Raw genomic sequence first — 23930 nt, forward strand, 5'->3', positions numbered from 1 at the left:
GAGACAGGAAATGGCTTAAGGTCTGAAGTTAACACAATCATAGCCCTGTGGTCATGCTGGACCCGGGGCCGCAGAGGCTGAGGGCTCTGCTCTACCCGCTTTCAGCCACCCTCTTCCCCTCAGCTGGGCAGCAGCGTCTGGAGCTGGTCATTTGCAGGTTGTGCTGCTGCTGCTGGAAAGTGGGGACACCTGGCAGGGGACACCAGAGCACTGCGGTGGGAGAGTATCTCCTGTTACTCGAGGCTGCCGGTGGGTAGAGGCAAGTTTGCCCAAAATCCCAAAGGAAGTGGCCATATTATGGTTGGGTAGAGACCGTACAACATGTAGTGGGGAGCACACGCTGCGCTGGCTGCAAAGGAAAGGCTGTGCTTCTGGTTCCCAGACGCACCCTGCCCCGCAGCAGGTCCCGCTCTGACATCTTACAGAGCAGCCACAACAATCAACCTGTCTTCTCCCGAGCGAGAACTCAGCCTTCCCTCCTGCTCGTATCCCAGTTCTCCCCATTCGGTGGATTCATGGTGGTTTTGAACAGCAATTACTTCTCCTGCTTTCTAAACCTTTGCTTCACACATTTCCCCTCTGCCATTATTCCTGGCTCAGGAGTTTCCCAGCAGCTGCTGGAGCTCAGCAATGCTCGGCTGCCCTCTCCAGGGGAGCCCACGACACTCACGGGGACATCAGCCTCCGGACGCTTGAGAAATAGGCAGAATTGGGAACCCAGTGCTTCCTCTTGGCCCCTGGCCAGGGAGAGGGGGTTTCCCTGCTCGCTGGGGCGCTTGAGAATGGCTGGGACCTGGGTCCTGTCTGACCCTTTCGATGCTGCTCAGGGCTGACTGTTTCTGAACGTCCCTCTCTGGATCTCATGCACGGAAACCACAATAAAGACGAAAGGCCTCAAGGACTATTGTATGAGCAAAGGGGAAGAGGCAGGTTATTGGCTTCATCTCAAAAAACAACGGCTTCCATTTCGGCTCCTGACAAATTTTTCTTTGCAAGAACAAATGTGAGACTGCAAAGGGCTCGTGAAAACCCGAAAGATACTTTATGCTAGTCCTGAGTTAGAAAAGCAGCACTCAGCCCCAAACTATTCCCTCCTCTGTCGCAGCTTCACGACCAGCAGGATCCTGTGAAACGTAGACCCAGGTTTCCTCCATCTGCAGTGAGAGCCGCTGTTCTGTCAGAGGAGCATGTGCTATAAAGAGAGAAACACTACTACTGCAGCACAGCTAAAGCCTTGCAATTTGGTTTCTGGACACACTTTTGCAGCAAAATTGACCTGTTAAGAGTAAGAGCAAGTTCTTAAAAGCTGACTTCTGTAATGTAAGGGCTTTTTGTTCCCCTCTAGCTTAGTTTCTTTCCCTTGGCATCAGCTGCAGCTAACACAGCTGTGAAGAGCCCTGCTCTGGGAAACCCCTGGTACCCAGGGTCAGCCCCTGGGAGCAACGATCAGCTTTACATTCCCATAAAGGTCATGTTCTGCTTTTGTCTTTTTGCCTGCTGGTACTGAGCAGAAGTACAGTAAACTTGTGAATACCAGGAACTAAAGGAGCACCAGCACTCTAAGAGAATACCTTGGCCGGGTGGGCTTTAAATGCCCCCTCCCCACCCAGTTGGGTGGGGCTTGAATTCTGTGCACCTGATTTTATGGTATTTAAGCCAGAAACATCATCAGGCATAACTGGCCAGTTATGTAGATGGTGCTGTAGGGTTTTGCTGGGCATTTTGGGATGGTCTTGGCAACAGTTTGTGTTTCTTGCCTTGCTGCATCCCTCTGAGTGAAGGAGGCTGCGCAGAACTGCCAAGCTGGGGAGATGACCTAGGGAGGGGTGCTTTCCCTGCAGCCCTGGTGCAGGTACTCACTCTGGGCTGGTGGGTGCCCCAGTTTGCTGGGTGCAGGATGGGCTGGGGCTGGGTAAGCTGCTAACTCTGGTCCTGTGGTGCGCTGGAGGGGGGGCTCAAAGAAAAGCTGTGTGGGCAGCGGGGAAAGGGGCTTATGAGCTTGGCCATAGACTTACAGAATGGTTTGGGTTAGAAGGGACCTTAGAGATCATCCAGTGGCACCCCCTGCCCTGGGCAGGGACACCTCCCACCAGCCCAGGTTGCTCCAAGCCCCGTCCAACCTGGCCTTGAACCCCTCCAGGGATGGGGCAGCCACAGCTTCTCTGGGCAACCTGGGCCAGGGGCTCACCGCCCTCAGAGTGAAAAACTTCTTCCTAATCTCTAATCTAAATCTCCCCTCTTTCAGTTTGAAGCCACAACCCCCTGTCTTGCTCAGTACTAGTGTCTCTGTCTCCAGAGCTGTAGGGAACAACCCCTGGGGCTGCTGTTAGGACATAGCTCATGTGATGGGGCACTTCGTCACGGGCACTTCGTCACCAGCACTTGCAGAAGGCATGGCTGTGCTTTGCTGAGAGGATAGTGACTTGGTTGTATTTCTCTGACTTTGGTGTGTGCTGGGGCTGAATTTGGAAACCGAGTGGCCCAGACAGCACTGAGGGTGGAGGCACCACTCACGCTGATAAGGTGTGAATCAGGGTGAGACAGTGTGACTTTATACTGCGCTCTTTGAGGAAATGCTCAGAGAAAAAAACACCCTTATTTTCTTTTGCACAGCATAGCTCAGGTGAGCGAAACACAGCTCGTCTGAGGAGTTTGCCCTCAGTCCTCGTGAGGCTGTGCCCTGGGTGGGCTGTCCTGGAGAACCACCTCTGCTTGCTCTGGTGTCGTGAGGTGTGTTGAGGGTGGAAATGCTTTTCCTGCTGATAGCACATGAACCAGGTGTATTGATCTGAATGGGCTGAAGGCTCCCGCGGGCTTTGGTGACTCAGTGCTGGTGTGGGTTTGCACAGGGAGCTGTTGAGGCAGAAAACCTACAGGGTGTGATGGGGGAGTCACGCCTGGATGGGCGTTTATTTACAAAGTTCAGACATCGGCTGTAATGAAACACAAGCCCTTTAAACCCCCCTGGGCCGTGAGGCTCAGGGCTTGGATAACTAATCTTTGGTGAGCCCTGTGTGTCCATGGTGTTAGCAATCTCGGTGCTGCGTTTGTTGTTCTGGGTACGTGTGTGCGTACACAGAGGTGCACGCTGCGGTCAGGCAAAGGAGATTTGTTCTCAGAGACATTCTTGAGCGTGTAACTGGTTTCAGCCGTGCAGAGGAGGAAACTCTTATTCTGGAGACGATGCAACTCCGGGTACTGGTGGACACTGTCTAAATTAATATCTACAGTTTATATAGAAATTATCTTTAGTTATCCTGCCTCTGCTTTATTTAACAACAAACTTATAAGGAGCTTTAAGCAATTAAAGTACATTGTTTTATTGAATTGCTGGGGTGCTCACCTTGTGCCTCTTCTCTATTTACTCTGCAGAGATTCAAATATCCACTTAGTTCCTGTAGATCACTGCTGTGGATTTCCCGAGCTTTATTTGACTGAGAAACAGGGATCCTCTGCCAAACAGAATAAAGGATATTCTAAATGTTACTGTATACTCGTTACTTCCATGCAGGTTTTTAAGAAAACACAAACTCAACACATTTCCCACACAAGGAAAACTGTTACCCTAGGTAATGTTTGGCTCTGTTGGAAACATCTGACTAGTTTCAGGTGTGTCATGGGACTCTTAGTAACCCCAAGGTGTTTGCTTTTTATGGCTCTAAATAATCAAGTACCACCGGAAGCTCGTCACCTGTGGAATAAAACTGGGGCAATGGTTCACTATTGACTTAACAAATGATTCATCTGTGCTGCTGCTTTACTTCCTGCAGCATCCACCAGTGGGTGTTTCCACTGAAACGCTCGGGCATGAATATGTGCATGGTTGGATCCGTCTCGATCGCAGCTGGAAGCATTTCAGTTTGGGGCTAATGAAGCTCAGAGGACTTTGTCTTCACTGGAACTTCTATGCAAATTGCTAGTTGTTGCAGTGCCAGCACAGATGGAGCTGCTTCCCTGGGCTGGTATTAACACTTGCTTTGAGAGGGAATGGAGATGCTGAACAGAAAATAATAGTGGCTAGGGAAAACCTTGAGTTGCTGTCACTGCGGCAGCACAAGTCTGGTGAGGGGCCGAGGGGAGGATTTGAGTAATGTAGATCCTGGCTCCCGGGAACACGGGGAAACTCGGTAGTTATTGCAGTCAGCCTTAGATTACCTGGAGGAAGCAGAATAATCCTAGACCAAGCAGACGCTTGCACAATAGGAAAAACACGTACAATAAGAGTGTGTAGCAAAGGTGTAGTGGAGCTGAGGTCACTGAGTGTGTGTCGCCACGTGGCAATGTGCAGCAATGTCAGGTTTGGAGCTTCAAGCAGTGCGTTGAAGGGCACTGTCTCTTGGACCTTGTCTTCAGCAGGTGGGCAGGTGGAGGGCTGCACGGCATGGGTGGTGGGGACAAGCTGCTCCTCGAGGCAGCTCACATCCCTCCACAGCCCAGACCGTCTGCCCGTGAGCAACTGAGGTGCATATAGTGCTACAGGCTTTGGATTGGGAAGTCTTGTGTTGAAGGAAAAAAAAAAAAAGCAGAGAGGGTTTAAAAATCATTATTTGAGGGAGTGGAGTAACTTCCCTTGAGGGGGTCTCAGGCCTTAGTAATAAGGGATCCAGACTGAAGGCTGGGACTGTCTGTGCTGTGTCTCCAGGACATGGCAGGCACTTGAGGGGCCTCTAAATGTGTCGGGGTTCCTGTAGCTCTGGGAATCATAGAGTCACAGAATAGTTTGGGTTGGAAGGGACCTTAAAGCCCACCCAGTGCCACCCCCTGCCCTGGGCAGGGACACCTCCCACCAGCCCAGGTTGCTCCAAGCCCCGTCCAACCTGGCCTTGAACCCCTCCAGGGATGGGGCAGCCACAGCTTCTCTGGGCAACCTGGGCCAGGGGCTCACCGCCCTCACAGTAAATGTCTCCTCCCACTGCAGGAGAGGAAACCTGCCCAAGGTTTTAGCAGCTGAAGTGTGAAGCATGAGAAACCTTATCTTCGCCTGCAAGTTGGGCATTGTGGTGTTTTGGGTATTCTGGACCGCCTGCCCTTTTGATTTAAAAATACCCCTTTGTGTTCCTGCTTGAACTCTGAATGACGCAACTTACTGTAGCATTCAACTGGTTTCTTGGTGTGTTTCAGTGAGTTTCTGTAAAAGGACATGATCGGTTTATCACTGACATTTCCTGCTCTCCTGTGGCTCTGGCTAAATGTGTCAGCCTGACCCAAAAAGCAATTCCGAAAGACAAGACATTTTTTGAAGTATCTAAAAGACAGTGAGGAACAACTGCCAGACCTTGTGTCATCCTTGATCTGGCTTGAAAAGTACATGGCTGTTCTGTTCCCCAGACAAGAGAGCATGTGTGCAGCCAGTAAAATGCTATTTCTAAATATCAGTGACATGTCCTGACTCAAAAACATCTGCACACTGAGCTAAGATGATGTTTTAGCAGATATAAACATGCTGAAGATAGAACCAAAGCAAAAAATCTGCTGATATGCACCATAGGAGAGTTGTTTGAGATAATTAGTGGAATTTCAAGGCTTAAGTGTTTGGTTACAGGGGATACTGTTGTCTTCTATCTAAATGGAAGCTACTAAAAGGATCTTAGACATAACATTAAGTGCCAAGAAATACAGAGCAAAGGGAGGAAAACAAATTAATCTCCGCTTGGTTTGTGCAACATACAATAAAGAACAAGAACAAAGGTCTGGACTTCATTATGTCAACACATTTCGTATATTAAAAATAGCATCTTTTTTTTCCAATAACGCTGCATAATGAAATACAAACTTAAAGTTGCAGCTTCCCTTTGCAGGATTTACCTTTGTCCCACGAGTGCCTCAAGACCCTGTGATGGGTCAGAGCCCTGTAAAACCAGGTGCTGCTCAGTCAGAAACCAGCTCTGGTTTAAACGGTTTACAGATAAAAGGAGGAAACAGTAATTTTTCCATTTTGTAGCTATAACTGTGTAGTACCTCAATGAACTCTTCGAGGTATTTGTACCTGAAAATCAAAACTTTGAATCTTTGTGTGGTTTGTAAGTACTTCCCCCCCGCCCCGGAGTCGATTAAACTGATTTAGTTGCTTTCTGTTTTCTTTTGAAATTCCTTTTTTTGGTCCTTCATGCAGCGTGCAGTGCTTGGACTGGCCCCTCAGCTGTGACAGGAGCCGGAGCTCCCTTGAGAGTGTGCAGGTTTCCTGTGTTTATGGAATTTTCACTCCACCTCTACACGTAAAATCAGGTGGGTTTCGGTGTAAACGGTCCCTTGAGGCAAAATAAAGAGTATGTGAAGATAAACACGAACAGCCGCCAGCGCCGGGGGCTCGGCACCTTTGAGTTAAACCACAACAGTGGTTTAAAACTGTGGAAGCTTTTCCCTTCACGCATTTCCTTACAGTTTGACGTTGAAAATCCCTCTGAATTGTTTTTAGTGATTTAAAATTTTGAAGGTATTTTATTAAAACACAAGCAGGTGTTGGCGCGCGGGCTCGCCGGACCCCTTGCTCGGAGATACCCCTTTTATGGCGGTCTAGAGACTGCGGGGCATCTCTGCGGGGCCGGATTTCGCTCTTTGTTCGTTGTTCGGTGAATCCCCGCTGCCGGGGACCCTCTTACAGCCGGAGGGGTGGGGTTTTTTTGTTAGTTATTTCACCTCTTTGAAGCCCCAAGCGGCAGCTGGCGCGGCCACCCCCCTACTCCTTCCTTTTGTTGTGCTAATTGCCGAGCGGGGCCGGGGGGGGTTAGGCAGCGCAGCCCAGGGACCCTCGGGCCGTGCCCGGCGGAGGGTCCGGGCCCGGGACAAAGGGCTCCGGTCCCTGGACAAAGAAGGGCCCCGGCTCCGGCCCCGGGGCGGCCGCGCTCCCGAGCTGCCCTGCGCTGGGCAGATTCAAACGGCAGCCGGTCTGCCCCGTCCCCTCCCGGCAACAGGCGGGGCTTGGCTCTGATTGGCGGAGGGAGCAGGCGGCGCGCTCCTATTGGCTGGAGCGGGGTGGTCTGGGGAGGGGGGAGGAGGGTGAGGGTGTTATACGGCGTAGGGAAGCGGCCGCCATTTTGTGTGGGAGACAAGAGGGGCAGCGGCCGGAATTGGTGGAGCGGTTTGGGCTGTGCTTTGCGGGGGGGGGGTGTCGGAGAGTGACGGCGGAGAAGCAGCGGGGTCGGTTCCTAAAGGCCCCTGTGTTTTTGTCTGTGCTTTTGGGCGAACGAGACGGACAGAAGTCGGTAAGGGAGGAGCGGTGCGGGAAGGGCCGGGCGCTGTCGCCGCCATGTTGTGCTCGCTGGGCTGCTCCATTGTTGGGGAAGTGGGGACGGGGATTCCCGGCTCGATGAGGGACCGGGGGCTGTAGGCAGCATAAGAAAAGAGAAAGTTTGGAGACGAACGGACGGAGGAGCTCTGGCAAGTGCCGAGCCTTGGAGGGTCGCTCCGGTGGGAGCAGACAGCAGCTTGGTTTGTGCTAATGACGTGACTTCGGCCCTTAGTTTTAGTCATACAAGGCGAAAGCTGGAAACGATGGGTAGCTCTTCCTGGAGCTTTTGGGGAGAGATGGACCGAGGGTGCTGGTGACTCAAGGGTGACACGTCGATTAGGGGGAGGTGAACAGATTAGAGTGCTTTAAGATTAAAATCTTAAAAAAGATTTCAGGAGAGGATGAGTCATGGGCTAAACGGGAAGTTATTTTAAGTTAATAAGGAATTACTTCGGTGAAAAAAACCCAGCTGGCAGATTAGAAAGCTGTGTTGTAATGGCTGGAGGAGGGTTTAGGGGGGCGATTGGTTTCCTGGGAAGCGTGGGGACACTTGGGGGCAGTTCTGGGCGCTGCTTTCCCGTCCCGGTCCCACAGGATGAGGGGGCGAGTTCTCCAGGGGTGCTTTTCAGGGAGGGTTTCTTTGTGCTTAGGAGCGATGCACTGGAGCGCTAGTTGTCTAAGAGTTCATCCCAAAGTATTTCCCCGTTGTATTTGACTTTTTCCCCCTATTGAAAAAAGGATAAGGTTCTATCCAGCCTTTCCTTAATTAAAATATTTATTTAGATACATGTATCTCATGATAAGAATGCTCTTTTTTGTGAAATGATAAGTAGAATGGTGGGGTTTATACAAACAGAGTAAGATGAATACTACCTTGTTTTTTTTCTTTAGTTTTAAGCATATTGTCATCTTTCACAAATAAGAGACACAACTGACTTTTATGAATTCTCTGAATTATTTTAGCTTATTTGATACTACTACTAATTTGAGAGGGAGACAAGTGTTTCCATAACCTGAGTTCACACAGCTTTCTCTCTTACACAGTGGGACTTCTCCTTTGGAGCTTCTGTGCCGAGAATCCGATGTTGGGCTCGGCTACCTGGCTGAAAACAGCAGATCAGCCCATGAAAACTTCTATTCCTAGCCAAAGGAACGAGTCCAGCAAAAGGCAGCACCTACTCTTTCAGGCTTGGAAGCAAGAAAGGGGGCAAGAGTTGGAGAGTGTGGAATCTGAGAAGACAACTGAAAGGTAAAAGGGGGTGGGAGGGCAATCTTATACTGTAGGAGAGTCAGCACGAAGGTGCCAACTTCAGTGTGATAGCATCTGTCTGTCTGCTTTGGAAGTTCAGTTACAAATGTCTGCTTTCCATTTGAGGTTGTTTTCATTTCACTTCAGGTTTATCAGAGTAATTCTTGGATTTACTAGAAAACCAGAGAGCGGCTTTACCAATGCAAATAAGGTGTAACAAGCTTGGTTTAAATGTCTTCAGGATTAAATACTAACACCTTAAATTTGGCAGGGTATTTTGTGAGCAACATGTGTTTTACATTCCTCCGGTAACACCTTTTGCTGAGAAAAAAAGTGGTGTATTTAGTAGTTGAGCTGCTTGGGGGACCAGTGTTTTCATAACTAGGTAGACAAAGCTGTGACTGTTAATAAAGGGGCTGAGGTATGGTTCCCACGGGATGGATTAGTGTGTCAGTTAAGTTCTTCAGTATTTTTGAAGTGGTGTCCAGTAAAGAATGAAAAACACTACTTTCAGTAAGTTTTGGTTAGATTGGTTTCAGTCCTGCTGCTTAGAATCTAAAACTTCTCTGAAATATTTTCTGTTTTGTTGTTGTTGTGGTTTTTTTTAAAGTAGTAATGCAGACTCCACCAACTTTTCCCCCCGTTTTTACAGGTGACATTTAAGTTGAAGATGGGTGGTGGAGAAAGATTCAACATTCCAGCTCCCCAGTCTAGAAATATGACCAAGAACCATCAACAACTTAAAAACAGGCAGAAGAATAAAGACCAGAATTCACAGATGAAGACCTATATGAAGAAAGAAAGAGGACATGGATGCAACTCATCATCTGGTGCATGGCAGGCCATGCAAAAAGGGGGAAAGAACAATGTTCATTTCCCCAATAATCAAAATTGGAGTCCTACTTTATCGAATCGCAACCTGTTTTTCACACCTCAAACCAATCAGAACTATGCTGGAGCAAAATTCAGTGAGCCACCCTCACCAAGTGTTCTTCCTAAGCCACCAAGCCACTGGGTACCTGTTTCTTTTAAACCTTCTGATAAAGAAATAATGACATTTCAGCTTAAAACATTACTTAAAGTCCAGGCTTGAGATATAACTTTTCACATTTTTGAAGTTATTTAAATTTTACAGGGTTTCAAATTTAAAAATTGTTATTCCTAACTCCAGATGCACAGGTGTACAGAACTAGATGTTCTTGCTGCATGTAGTTAGTCACTTGGAAGAGAAGGGGCTGGAAGTTTACATTCCCCTTGTATTTTACCTCAAAACTTGTGTGCTGTGTTCACTTCACTGTGAAATAGGTTATTCCATAGAAACATGGAATAATTTGGGTTGGAAGGGACCTTAAAGATCATCATGTTCCAACCCCCCTGCCATTTTCTCTACAATCAATCTAGTGAAATCCTCAGCAGTAACCATTTATTCTATTTATTGTAAATGGGACTGTCTCTCAGAATTGGAATTGTGACTACTTTTTGCTGTGGTGTTAGAAAAACAGCTTTTGCCTAACTTAATGCAGCATTAACTGAAAAAAAAAATGCACTGAAAGCTTTAGTCTTGTACTTTGCTGCCTTTCAAACTTGTGTTAAATAAAAACTGCAGAGCAGATTTGCTGAGCAGACCTCCACCTGGCTACTAGGTAAACCGCAGAGATTATTCTCCTGGGAGCTTGACTTGGCGTGCTTGAATCAGTAGAGAAGCATTTCAAGCCTGTGACAAAAAGTTAGATCTAGGAAACATCTTGGTGCACATTCTTGAACCGCCGCTCTCCAGCTCTAGCGATTTTCCATGGGAATCCCAAGTCAGACTGTGCCAACTGACATTGCCAGATGACTGCCAAAAAAGTAAAAAACCCCTTTGCATACCAATTGCACTGCAATTCTAAAATACATTTTTATATCAGTTTTTAAAATTGTGGAAAAGGTGTCGTAGTTACTTAGGCTGGTCTTAAATTGGTTACCCTGTAATAATTGTTCTAAGTTACCATAGCTTGTGGCAGGTATTGAAATGTTTTCATAGGGAAGACAGAGCCATGTAAATAAGTGTAAAACTTTGTAGCATATGTAAATTTATGCTGGGCTTTCCTGCACAGAAGTATTTTTTAGTACAAAACTGCTGAATGTATGATGACCATGTTGAGTACATGGCCCGACTTAAAAAAAAGATATTTTGTTTAAAAAAAAAAAAAAAAATTGTGGCTGTGCCCTTGCACTTAACGTACAGTTAATATGCACATTATACTTGGTTGTGAGCTCATTTTTAAAGTAAACTCAGTGCAAAAGAGGCTTATTTAGAATTTTTTAATAAAACTTAAAAAAATAATAAAAAAAAAGCTGCTGAAGTTGAAGATACTCATGATCTGAATGTATAGGAGAGGTGCGTAATAAATGATGAAAAAAGTACTTAAGGTGTTTAAAATCAAATTGGATGTTTCACAAAAAATGCCAATGGCTTGAGTTTGGGTGCTTGATGAAGTGTAAGTATTTGTTTCTAAAATGAATCAATGCTACATCATTTTGTCCCAATAGTTGCTAAAATACAAAATAAAATACAGAATCGGGGCAGTTGCCAGGTGCAGCTTTCAGCGCTGTCACGGTTCAGTTGATCCTGTAGTGGAAACAACCGAACTGTGATAACAGAATCCACAGTTATTTAAAAATACAGTAATTATTTAAAAAGTGCTTTAATTTGAAAAGGAGTTTTGCAGATGGTGAGATGTTGTGTAAGATGTCTTTCTGTACATTCAAAATGCGTTGGCAGCTGGTTGAATGTTTACAAATCCAAATAAGGTGGAATTGGCAGTCTTTAAACTTAATGACTTTGTGACCTGGACCTTCACCAGTGAATGAGCTGTTATCCCAGTTACAATTGTGTGTGCTCGACTTCAAATTGTCTATTACTGTGTGTGTACAAATTGGAAACAACAAAAATTTAAATAAACTAAACTTTTCACCCCCTAAAAGCATCTATTTATTTTAAGATGGTAATGGAAAAGTGGGATTTTTTTTGGCAGTTCAGTGTTCTGTACTTCAGAAAACCGATTAATGTATTTAAATGCCCTCTTTCATATCCTTAACTGGCACAAAACTCTTCACAATTTTCTTTATCTGGTATGAGTCAGCAACCTGAGAACCCCCGGCACGTGTTCTGTGTGTCCAGTGTCAGAACAAGCTGGAAATGGCTTCACAATAAAGGAGTTTCCTCAACTCCAGCCCTTTCCCTCAGCCTGGCCAGGGATTTGTGAGCCCAGGGCTGGAAAATTCACACTCACCAGAACAAAAGCTGGGCTGGAAGGGGCTGGCGGGCTCTGCCCAGCTCTGGGGTATCCGAATGCTCCGTGACCGGGCTCCAACAGGCTACGGCTGCAGTAATTAAGTCAGAAGGTGCTCTCAAGTTATAGTCAAAACTTGTACATTTTATTCCCAATTCACAGGGTTATTTGCACAGATGGAACACAAAACTCAAGAAGAAAGGATGTGGATGAATAAAACATTAGCATCTTTTGATCAAACACACTACAGGGTACAGAGTCTTCCCTTCCTATAATAGTCTCATCAGTAAGAGCATCTTTAGACAAATATTATAGCAATGGACTACAGACTTTTTAAGCAAGTTACAAGATAAATGGAGAAAACCAGCAATTATTAATGGGCGATTATGTCCTAAAAGTGTGTAAATTTATCCCTTTGTACTTCAAAATGTTCATCTGCAACATCCCTGCCAAAAAATCAAGTAGCAGTGCTGCGATGGATATCAATCCAATTGCCCTTCTCTGAACATATTTCAAGCTGTTACCCCAGACTAAACAGTAAGAAAAAAAAAAAAGCTCTTTCCAAGAAGAGAGCTCAAAATAACATTTAAATTGAAAATTTCCACTTTGAATAAAGCCATTATACTGTACATTTAAACATCTTTAAAAGACATAGAAAGGATAACATTTAGCTTTCAGAGACCAGTCTATTATAGTCCCTAATTTAAACACCCAGCTACTTAACCACTAAGTTTAAGATTTATGATTATCAGTTGGGTGCATGGACTTTTGGTGAAAAAGAAGTTCCAATAGAGCCTTCTATTACTGCTGAGATAAATTGATAACTCTGCAGATATTTTGGAGCACAGCCATTATTACTTTCAGCAGATTTTTTTTTTTTTTTTTTTTTTTTTTTTTTTTACACACTACTTCAACTCTACAAATTTTGCAGGAATGACAAAAAAAAAAAATCAATCATCTAGTTTACCACAGAAAAACATAATTCCCACCGTTCTTGAGACTCCAAAAGAAAGATGCCTATACATGATCTTTTGTAGCCTGCGTATGTTCTTGCATTCCAGCTGTGCATAACCTGCAGGTAGCTCGCACTAAACAGGCTACTGCTTTTTTTTTGTGTGTGTGTTTTAGAGCAGGACAAGGATTCCTGCATCAAGGGAGGGAGATGTTTTATCTAGATGGGCTGTGGCTTGACTTGCGTGAATGCGTAAAACATTCCCTGCCCTTTTTGGCCACATCCTGCTAACTCGTCCCCAACTGAAAGGCCCACAGAACAGCTTCTTCACAATTTTTCCATGGGAGCAAGAACTAGGACAACATCTTTATTCATGCACTCTTGAAACATCGTGGGTTTGTGTTCGGCTTTTCTGGCTTGTTCATATACACAAGTCAAGTCAAAGTTTAGTCCTACCTCTGGGAGAGAAAGAAAGAACCATCAGAACTGTCAGATACTACATTATACTTGCAATGAATTGGATTTTCAAAACAAAAAATTTTAAACTCTGCTATACATAAATGTTGAGGCACACAATATAAGGACATGCTGACAAAATAGTTAAGGTATAGTTAACTGTTACTCTGCAGTCTCAAATTAGAACCTCAGCCTGGACACAAAGATGTTCTCCTCCCTCCTCCCCACCGATCCAGCTCTAATTCTGGCTGGACTAACGTGAACATTAATTACAGCAACGCCTCGCAGGCTGCTGACAAAACCATATAACCCCATCTCCCCATGACACAGTCGGGTGGACCGCTTTTAAGTAGGATTTTAGTCTTAAAGACTATATTCATTTAAGAAAGCTGGAAAAGGGTGGGCTTTTCTGCTCTCATGAGCCACTTTTATGGACAGCTACAAGATAATCACAGCTCAACTCACAAAGTGTAAGAGTGAATTTCTCAAAGCAATTAAGTGCTTTTCAGAGTTGTTTTCATTGAATGGCATAAGAAGAACCAGTTGTAAATACCACAAGTGCCAGGAGGCAGCTTGAATTCTAAACATCACCAGCAAAGTGTTGCCACCTTCTAAAGAACCACTGCTGGCGCGACTTTTGATATGGCAAATACAATTTGATAAAGTGATACTAGGAATTTGGTTCTATAGGAATCTTCAATTACTGATTTTAAAGAGTTCATAACCTGGCTAATAATATGCAAATTGTAACCATAGGGCAGTCCATCCAGCAATAATGAAAGTTAACGGAAAAGAAATGTCAATATATTATACTAAAACATATGCTTATCATTCTTATTTTGTCTAGTAACCCTTTAAAATGTGAAATGATACTTATTCAGACATTAAACGATAAATTCCTGACACTACTGAAATACCATAGTAAGGATTTTACTCCATAAGGGATGCACAGCTCTACTCCTAACCATGCTCTGGAGTCAAATTCTAAAGCTACAATAATTCCAGTGGATCAGTATTTCCTTCATTTTTTTATTACAGCATGTTTGCTAAATTTACAGCAAGCAGAAAATAAGCTGGGTCTTTAGTTATTTTGATCAAAACATTGATGTTTTAAAGGTAGTACACAATATTTGTTAAAAAGAACATATAAAAATACCTTTTTAGAAGCCTCTATAAGAAAGGAAATACAAAGTTTAATCCCACAACTTTCCTCTGCTAGAGCTGCACGCTACTGCTACAGTTTTAAATAGACTTTTTGCTGTTTTTAAACTATACATCCAGGAAAGTCTACAAAATTAAAGGAACGTGCATATAAATGATTGCATAGCAGAACATGAACATTAACTGCAAACAGTAAAGAAAAAGTTAGAAATACTATCAAATGTACAAAGATTCTAGAATCAACCCCCTAAGCACGTTCCACCGCCAATATTTAAAAGCCATCTGCTTTTCTTCAAAAGCCCTGCTGAAAACACTGAAACCAAAACCTAAAATATTTCTCTAAAAAGGAACTTTGTGAAATCAATGTCTTTATATGCTACTACGTAGGACAGCAAGGAACACTAGGCATTTGATGCTGGCTTTTGAAGGTAAATAGAAAAAACAACGCCAAAAGCCATTTTCGTAACAAAGTATCTTGCCTTCTAGAGAAATACTGGTAAGATTACACACTGGTTTTGTTATTTTTCACATTCAAATTTACTAAATATACTGTATTAGTGATAAACTAAATAGCTAGAGATGCAGCTCTTGTTCATATCCAACTTCAAACATTTGTTCTTAAGTAAAATGAAATCTTGTAACCAAACCACTATCCATTCTGAGGAAGAAGTCATTCAGACTTGCTTGACCAAATACTTTTTGATGTGTAAAAGCAAGCCTTTGTTACTCAGGAAGAAAGATGGCTACAGTTTTATACCTATGAATACACCAACTAACCACAGGAGTCATTGGCATAAAAGTTTAGTTCTTATATACTGTACACACACAACTCGAAACAATCTACTTGTATCTAACAGCAGGAAAACTAAGCAATTTTATGGTTAACCGCTCACTAAAAATTAGAATAGATACAAAAACTGCATAAAATGTACACACAACCTATTATTTAGTTGCTCTGCCATTTGCTGAAATCGGAATTTAATTTTCCTTTCCAGGTGTTTTTTCTCCTCACACATTTAGTACTAGCAGCCAGGTCAAAAGCAGTGAAGCCTCTATCCTGACAAGTCACGACACTGCACAGTCTCTGAATGAGCTTCTAAGACCAACTCTCTCCCCATGTAGTACATGCAATGTTAGTACCATCCCTCCAGATGGCAGGGTTAAAGAGAAATCTCAAAAAACATCTCTCCATAGAGCTCCATTTACCAACCTACTTCTGTCAGTGGGCATGGAGAACACAGAAACCTGCCTTTGAACAATGGAAACATAAAATCGCCAGTCTGCATTTCACCGCAGTCAGTGTTGCACTACAGCTGTCCAGTTTTCCGTTTTATCACAAAGTTTAGCATTAAAGAACAAGTTAAACAGTTGGTTTAACTGTTCAGCACAAACTGGTACCAATTTCTCTATGGGTATGACATTTTTAATAGGACAACGTTGCAAGTTACGATCAATCAAGTCATCACCAATATCTAAGCATTAAAAATGCAAATCTTTACAAAAATATACATAGAGACACCACAACCAAATCAGCAGCTGCCCATGACATTTAACCAAGTGGACATTCTCTCTCTCTCTCTCTTTCTCTCTCTCTCTCTCAGTGGCTTCTCAACACTGTTTTAATTTTAACCATTGTCGGCTACAGGGAAAACTGACAAAGAAAATATTTTTTAGCACTGTTGCAACATCATATTCCTGATAATTTAAGTAAACTGAACTGTGTGTAAATGACTCTTACATGCCTAAAAACAACATGGATACACTGTTAGTGGCCACTGGACTTGGGACTAGTCCATGACCTTGATCTAGATTTTGACCTAGATCTAGAATGTGATCTTGACTGTGATTTGGATCTAGCTGGTTCTTTTTTTCTCGACTCCTTTTCATATCTTGAGCTGGACTTATAGTGTGTTTTAGAATCTGTTTTAGAGGTGCCTCTAGATTTGGTGTGAGATGCAGACCTAGACCGTGATTTAGCCTTCATTTCTTTCTTGGGCTGTGACTTGGATCGTGATCTTGAATTGGACTTAGATCTTGAAAAAGATCGATTGCGGTGTTTGAACCTATCAGAATAAAGGGGAGAGAGGAGATTTGAATGTAAAAACACTATTCTTAGACATCTAGCACATTAAAAATTGTTTACCGTTTTTTTTCAGGAGAAACTTTTTTTATAAACCTATAGTTAAAGGAATACAGTGATCTACTTTTCAATTTAAAGGGTGTAAAAAGTATTTTACCTATCATTGTCCGAATGGCTTCTGCTACGACGAGGTCTTCCAGTAGGTCTACTGCTAAAAAGGTACATCAGAAAAAGTAAACGGTGACAAATACCTACGTATGTACAGAAATGCTTAATAAATTATTTTTCAAGCTGTGCATTTTCTTTTAGTTACTCTTCAATGAAACACAGAATTGTTTCATTCAATACTTCTGATTTGATGTAGCATGCAAGATATGTAACTCTCACAAGTAATTACAAAGTGAGTGTAGAAAAAGATTATTCAAAATTTTAACAATTAAGTAGTCAATGTGGTGTTTCTCCTCCAACAGACTGCTGTGCAGTTGAAGCCAAACACACACTACACTTACTTTCTGGGACTATACGATCTTCTATAGCTGTAATCAAAAGAACGACTTCTAGAACGTCTCCTTTCGTAACTCCGACTTCTAGATCGCCTATATCTGTCATAGTCATCGTAACGAGAAGAACTGTATAGGTTTCTCCCTTCCTTGGCTTTCATTTGATTTGGTGCTGTAAAAAAAAAGCAATATTTAACATTTTAAGCTAAAAAAGATGCCCTACTTTCCTTTCAGTGACACTACTAATCCATACATTTTGTATTTAGCAGAAAACCCAATTCATGATTCTAGCAGAGAGGTTTATGAAAAGAATGGGTAAGAGATTGCTGTATGCCATTTGCTTTTTGCTGCTTTAATCACTGAACAAAAATTAATGCAGCCTTGTGGGCATTATAAATCTAGGGGGAAAAGAAAAATCCAAAAGAAAACAAAACCCAAAATCAGTAAGAAAGGATTAATGCCCCATACAACCAGAGCAAAGAACTGGCTAAGGTGATTTCAGGCCACCTGGAAACTGGTATGACAGGCCAATCCCATGACTGAAATATTCTAACATTCCTGAATTTACTCAAAAAGTGAAAGCTAACAAGGAATTAATTAAACACCCATTTTCTTAACTACACAGCACCACACATTACACCTGATCCACAGTCTTCTTTAAAGATTAAAAGACAGCTTGTACAGAAGCAGCAGTGGAAGCCACACAAAGAGAAGTTTGATTCTAAAAGTACTCCCCCTGCCAGTACAACAACGCACATTCACTCTGTAGCTTAGTTATTAAAATGATTAAGAATGAATGAACTTTATTAGTCTTCTGTTGTATTTCCTCTAAGCAGTACAGCTATCTTTCCTTTGCATTAAATCCCATTCTCATTCAAACCCAGAGACCATGCTTAAAGCATTTTAAACGTATCATGCTGTGATGAACACTATCTGTACTAAATGGCTACAATTTTTATGTTTTAAGCACTGCTGTTTACAACACTAAAGTAGATTTAGTTAATTTTTTTTCAGAAACTTGGAAGAAATCCCGATGTTTGTATACAGGACAGAAGCTTGTCCTTCAGAACATGTAATTTCCATTGACTTCAATAAAAGTTAAATGTGTGCATTTGAGGGAAACCTGCACAGTTAGGTTGTTTTTTTGATAGCTTTAACTGAAAGACCTTTAAGGCACTTTTATTCCCAAGCTGCATGTAAGTATTACAGTCCTGTTTTAGATCAACAAGTATGTGTTAGGTTTACCAACACCACGCTGTATTTTTATATAATATCTGTATCTATCTAGATATTAAGAATATGTATACGAATTACAGATGTGAAAGATTTAAGTTCTCTTTACAATCATCTATTCAGAATATAAGACTTCTGTTCCATGTTGAGTCGAGATACCTTAAAATTTACTTTTATCTTGAAGCCAAATGAAAACGAAGACATTACCTCAATCCTAGAAATTGGACTGCACTGAGAAACGTCCACACAGAATCGCTAATATGCTTCAACACAATATAAACATTGCAATACATTAAAACTGGGCTACTCATTTTGACAGGGAGAACTTTCAACACTGTGTTTCTGCAAAGAAAGCTTAATAGAGCTGCACAGAAAGCTCTTAAGAATTCTCTGCCAGCAGCAAGGATCAGATTGTGTTAAGTGACTGTTATACTTAGTTATCTGTTTTTAATTAAAATGAGTCATTAATAGTTACCGAATAAAAAGCAGAACATCCACATGCTATTTATATACAAGTAAGAACACATCACAACAATTAATAACACATGTAATGTTGCCTGGCACTACACATTAAGGCTAAAATCATAGTCTGATGAAATACACGCAAGGCACTTACTCTTCCGATCCCCCTGTGCAAACTGGATTTCTATTTGCCGACCACAAATCCACTTTCGATCCAAATTATGGAGAGCATCTTCTGCATCACGGACATCTTCAAATGTGGTGAGTGTTAAGGTACTTGGGAATTTGAATAGTTTACAGATTTGGCATTTAAAATAAAAAAAAAAAGTTATTTTATAATTTTACAGGGCTTTTGGTTTTGGGTTTTATTCTTTTAAGTTCTTTTGGTCATGCTACAGTATACACTAATAATTTATTTTTTTTTTAATTAACCACCAGCTATCTGAGAACTCCTATAACAAATTAAAGTCTCATAATATGACCATGAACTTATCTGTCAGCAAGCAGTTACTATGCGATACTCTAACTTTTTTCTTCTCCCACTTGTACTTATGCAAGGAAAAAAAGCGGTATCCTTTTCAAAATGCATTTGTTAATGGTCATTCAGTTCCCTCCACTACATTGACTTTACTAAAATTAAACCCTAGCTCTTAAATTATGTTAGGCATACCAACAGTAAATTTAACATCTGTCTATTAATTTTAGAATTGGGATAAAGCTTTGCTTTTTTTCACCAACTGATTTTAAGTTTAAAGTATGTAATGCCATGGACATGTATACAGACCTTCAACAGCCCGAGATAAAAGCATACACTAAAACCCCTACACTATCAGTCAGGTCAGATGTTCAGTAACACAAACATTATTAATTTTAATCTGCAAGATTGACCACTACTGTAATTCACACACCACCTTCCAGCTATTTGACCTGAAAGAACAAATTGCCTTTCTCCTTGTAGCAACTCAGTTCACCACCAGCATCAACTATGCAGAAAATAAACTATCACGTTGTAGGTATATATCTCGATAAACCAAGAACGAATGCACTTTCACTCAAGACCACAGTTACAGCAGCACTCACAAGAGAAATATTACAGGTTTTGTCAATGGACTAAACCAGAATCATTCATCAAATTACTGCTTACGTGACAAACAGAAGAAAAGCTGTTATTCTGTAGGATACATCAGGTATGACTCCTTTAATCTTGGCCACCATTCAACTTCATCTTGACCTTTAACTCTTTAAGTGCTTGTCAGAAGGACTTGTCATGAGATGCTTGGCCAAAAATGACAGATGGCTTTATCTTTTACTTTGAAAAACAACCTTTTCCCCCTTTTGTAGATAAAGCGAAGCTTTGTCTCCCATTATGGCTTGTCCTTCTTCCAGCTTTTCTTTATTTTTTCTTTTCCCAAACTCTCCCTTCTCTTCAAGCCTGATCCTTAAGAGGTCTTTGGCTTGTCTACTTGCCTTAATTGTTGAACTCTACTCTAAAGGTTCTTTCATGCTTTCTCTTTGGGGTCGCCATTACTGTACAGCTTTACATTCTGAGGCAACAACAGAGGACAGTAAATTAGGGGACAATATTAAAGAAAGAAGTTCACCTCATTTTTTTACACAATCTGATTTTGATCAAGTGATTCCAGTTCCCATTTGTTAAATTAACAATGAATACCAGCCACAGTTTGCTAAGCACAAGTTTACTTACATACCAGTGATAATAAAAACGTGCTAGACAATTTTGAGTCAGTGATAAATTTTCATTTAAATCATATAGTATTAATTTCAGTGACATAAGCAAGCTTTTATATTACTGGACTTGATTTAAGTTTTTCAAAAAGGCAAAGAACAATTGAGAGAAGTTAATCTTCAAAAATAATGAAACACCACAATGTAAGAAAGACACTTATTAGATACAACACAAAAGTAAACTGCTTTTTCATTTAGATTTGTTACCTCTTACACAAACTTGAATTTCAAACTTCAACACCCCTCACTAATCAGCCATCTGAAGAAAGGATATTGAACATAAGCAAATCCTCTGGGACGACGAGTGTAGAAGTCAAGTGGAACGTATACATCAACTATAGGCCCATAACGACCAAATTCACGGCGCAAGTCTTCAGACCTAGAATATCACAAATATCTTACAGGTTTTTTTCACTATTTAAGGTGTTAAAAAACATCCATCAAATAAAAAATAATAGTAATCTAAAAAATTTTAAAATCTACAATCAATATGACCACTCATCTTTTCGTAAGCAGTTGGTAGAAGATGTACATAGCAAAACATTTTGGGGAAAAAAATGTTTGAGCAGTTCATTGTTAAGCACCACACTAGGCTTTTCCGAAACACTCAAGACTCAGGATGCTTAAGATACACCCTGGCATTTGGAAACCAGTGTTCAGCATAACTCTAAAACAGAAGTGTAAACTGAGAAGCGACACGTATTATTCAATTCAACGCAGGATGTACTAGCAAAGGTGGGCAGAAAGCAAAAAGATAGACCTAAGAATTATTGTTATTCAAGTACCTCACGTAACTCGTGATAATGATTTTGCAACATGCAGACATCAACTGTAAGGTCCACATAAACAGTATGAGAACAAACCAGTCACACAAACTCATTTCCATAGAATAATCAATACTTACAACCACATCAAATAGTACAAAACTTGAGTGAGCAACCATTCATGCCCTTAGGATAGCTTTTCCAAGGAGGTGGCTTTAAGAGAGCTGAGCACAAGAACTGTTGAATAGATCTGTAACTATACTTGGAACAACTACTGACTCCTCAACAGAGAGGTTTCTTATCACATCAGTTTCTTTACATGTATTTTTGTGTCATTTGAGGACAACAACCTGTATGTGAAAGACTGATGTAATACCATATTTATGTGGTATAAAAGAGTTACTACTATTCATTTCTTTTTCTCATCGGTTGGGAAAGAATCTGCAGTGCATGTAGTCAATGAATGCAGAAGGCAACTACAACCACCAACATCAAGATCTCACGATGAAACCACCTCTAAGAAGAATGTACTGTCCAATCACAAGCTTATGTCGAAAGCCTCAACAGAACCCACATTATTTTAAAAAAGTTAGGAAGCAACAGTCCTCCCAGACTGTTCTGACAGCAAAATAAACTACAAAAGAGAGAAAAGAAAAATTCATTAAAAAAAAATAGATTTGAAGCTATTTACACTTTTGTCTACGATACGGTCCCTAATTCATTCCATCGTGCCAATGGTGTGGTTATTTGCTTAACAACTTTGGTGCAAGCTGCCCAGGTAGCAAGTTTAAAAACTCATGCTTGCATTTTATACAACTAGACCTTACAGGGTTTCCCATACAAATTCTACAATAATTAACAACATAAAAGCGCTCTAATTCACATGCGCGTTCTAAACTAATATGCTCTGTGCTTCACAGCTGATAAAACACAAAAGGGATGCAATAAACTGCAAAACAGAAATGCAGAAACCTAGCAGTTTATTAAAAATACCCAAGCCTTAAACAAGAACTTGTGCAATAACCACTTTTTAATTATTTCAATTCACTGTGAAGTTACTTCACTAAGTCGCTGCACGTATTCAGTCCTTACAGACTTTCGCTACAATACAATTATTACTGAGAAAAAGCATTGTTTCCCCCCCACTCTATAGTGTCATAAAAGGACACCACACATAACCGTTAATGCAACAACATTCCACCCGAACTGGCAGCAATTACCATACTAACGGAACCAACTCCGCCAAGAATTTTGGGGACACCCACAGCAAAGGCGCCGTTTTCGCCCTTCTAGTAACAATCGCCGTATTTCAAAGGAGCATTCCACACTCCAGCATCGCTGAGGGGCACGGGCGGCTATCCCTCAAGCGGGCTTGCAAATCCCGCCTCAATCTCCCGCTGGACAAACTCAAGCGCGAGTACGAGTTTCACGTTCTTCCGGCCCATCTTTGTTCTTTCTGGACGTTTGTTTTGCAACCGATCCTCGTGGAGAGGAGGGAAGGAGAGCGGAATGGCGAGCAGGGAGAGGAAAATGGAGAAGGGCGCGGAAAGGGAAGGCAGGGAGAAAGGTAAAGCAGCAGAAGGCAGCAGGCTGGCCTCGCCCCCTCCCCTTCCCTCGCTCCGGGAGGGCCCCCCCCGCCCCTCCGTCGGCTGCCGCCCGTGCGGCCTAGCGAGCCCGCCAAAGCCTGCGTAGCCCCCGCGCCCCGCTGGCGCCCGCCCCCACTCACCGGGTATCGTCGGCCACGTTCCGCACAAAGAGCGAGGTGTTGGGGGGCCGCAGGTAGCGGGACATGGCGGCGGCGGCAGCGGCGGCGACGTGAGAGGCAGCGAGCGGCAGGCCAGGCCCGGGCGCTGCGGGGAGGCGAGCGGCTGAGGCGACCCTCCGGAGCTGCACGCAGCGCCACCGCCACCCGCCCGCCGCCTCTCGCGAGACTTCCCGCGGGGCTTCCGGCGAGAGCTGGGCGCGAAGAGGGAAACACGGGGGAGCGACGGCCGGCGCCAACAGCGGCCCTGCCCTCAATGCGCATGCGCGCGGCCCTCGGCGGGCAGAGGGCGCATGCGCACGGCCCGCGGCGGGCAGAGGGCGCATGCGCAGAGCGCGCACGCACGGAGGGGGGCGTCCCCTCCGCCCGCTCACGCATGCGCCTTGCGCCGCCCCCGCGGTCTCGCGCGTTTCCCGCCGAAAGAGGGGGAAGCGCGCGAGTGACGCTCCTCGCGCGGGTAAGACGGGGGGCGGGTGGCCGCTGTGAGGGGAGAGGGTGCCTCCCGCGGTCACCTCTCGCCGCCGTGGCTCGCTCCTGCGCAGTCGGCCAGCACAGCGACCCGTTGGTCGTCGTGGAATTCGGTGGTTGGGGAGGAATACTTGCTGCCAGGATTACCCTTTTAGAGCTTTTCCAACTGGAAATGAACAGTTTTGAACAAGATCCAAATAAGATTATAAGTGCTCTCATTAAGCCCTTTGCAGAAAAATACACTGCGCAGGGCCTTTTCCCGTGGCTTGAGGGATCGCGGTTCTGTGGCCCTTTTCACCAGCAGTTGTTGTGCCCCAGGACTTTTCATCAGACACTTGTAGAGCAGCAGTTTTTGCAAAGGACCAGCCCTTTTTCACTAAAGCCGTTTGTGTGATGACAACAATAAAGTAAGCAGGTAGAGAGATTATTTCTTAACGTCTTAACAAGTGACTCAGCAACAAGTTTATAGGCAGATAAATGGCAGATCTGTGACTGCACAGTTACAGGTGAGTTGATGAAGGGCTTCAGTAAAGCAGCGTGTCTGCGTTCTTGCTGGTTTAAGGAATTTTCAGTGAACTACAAATGGGAGCAAAA

General features: G+C 43.1%; 2 protein-coding genes across 9 annotated transcripts; one reads left to right on the forward strand and one right to left on the reverse strand.

Moving 5' to 3' along the window:
- The first annotated feature begins 7015 nt into the window (after positions 1 to 7015).
- Positions 7016 to 11443, forward strand: PNRC2 (proline rich nuclear receptor coactivator 2). The gene is made up of 3 exons (XM_054223515.1): positions 7016 to 7202; positions 8273 to 8477; positions 9130 to 11443. The coding sequence occupies exon 3, from the start codon at positions 9148 to 9150 to the stop codon at positions 9568 to 9570; it is 423 nt and encodes a 140-aa protein (XP_054079490.1). The 5' UTR covers positions 7016 to 7202; positions 8273 to 8477; positions 9130 to 9147; the 3' UTR covers positions 9571 to 11443.
- Positions 11444 to 11875: 432 nt separating this feature from the next.
- Positions 11876 to 23120, reverse strand: SRSF10 (serine and arginine rich splicing factor 10). 8 transcript variants are annotated; one of them, XM_054223511.1, is made up of 7 exons: positions 22833 to 23114; positions 20615 to 20721; positions 18751 to 18852; positions 16911 to 17073; positions 16559 to 16612; positions 16283 to 16384; positions 11876 to 13162 (listed from the first exon to the last, which is right to left on the reverse strand). In XM_054223511.1, the coding sequence occupies exons 1-7, from the start codon at positions 22895 to 22897 to the stop codon at positions 13144 to 13146; spliced, it is 612 nt and encodes a 203-aa protein (XP_054079486.1). In that variant the 5' UTR covers positions 22898 to 23114; the 3' UTR covers positions 11876 to 13143. The 8 variants fall into 8 exon arrangements, with proteins under 8 accessions (XP_054079486.1, XP_054079488.1, XP_054079487.1 ...); XM_054223509.1 differs by lacking the exons at positions 11876 to 13162; positions 22833 to 23114 and adding exons at positions 19741 to 20140; positions 22327 to 22670 and having other exon boundaries at positions 13169 to 16384; positions 18751 to 18872; positions 20550 to 20721; XM_054223513.1 differs by lacking the exon at positions 16283 to 16384 and having other exon boundaries at positions 16559 to 16609.
- Positions 23121 to 23930: the final 810 nt, after the last annotated feature.

This window comes from Rissa tridactyla, chromosome 18 (genome assembly GCF_028500815.1).
Source record: "Rissa tridactyla isolate bRisTri1 chromosome 18, bRisTri1.patW.cur.20221130, whole genome shotgun sequence".
Classification (NCBI taxonomy): domain Eukaryota; kingdom Metazoa; phylum Chordata; class Aves; order Charadriiformes; family Laridae; genus Rissa; species Rissa tridactyla.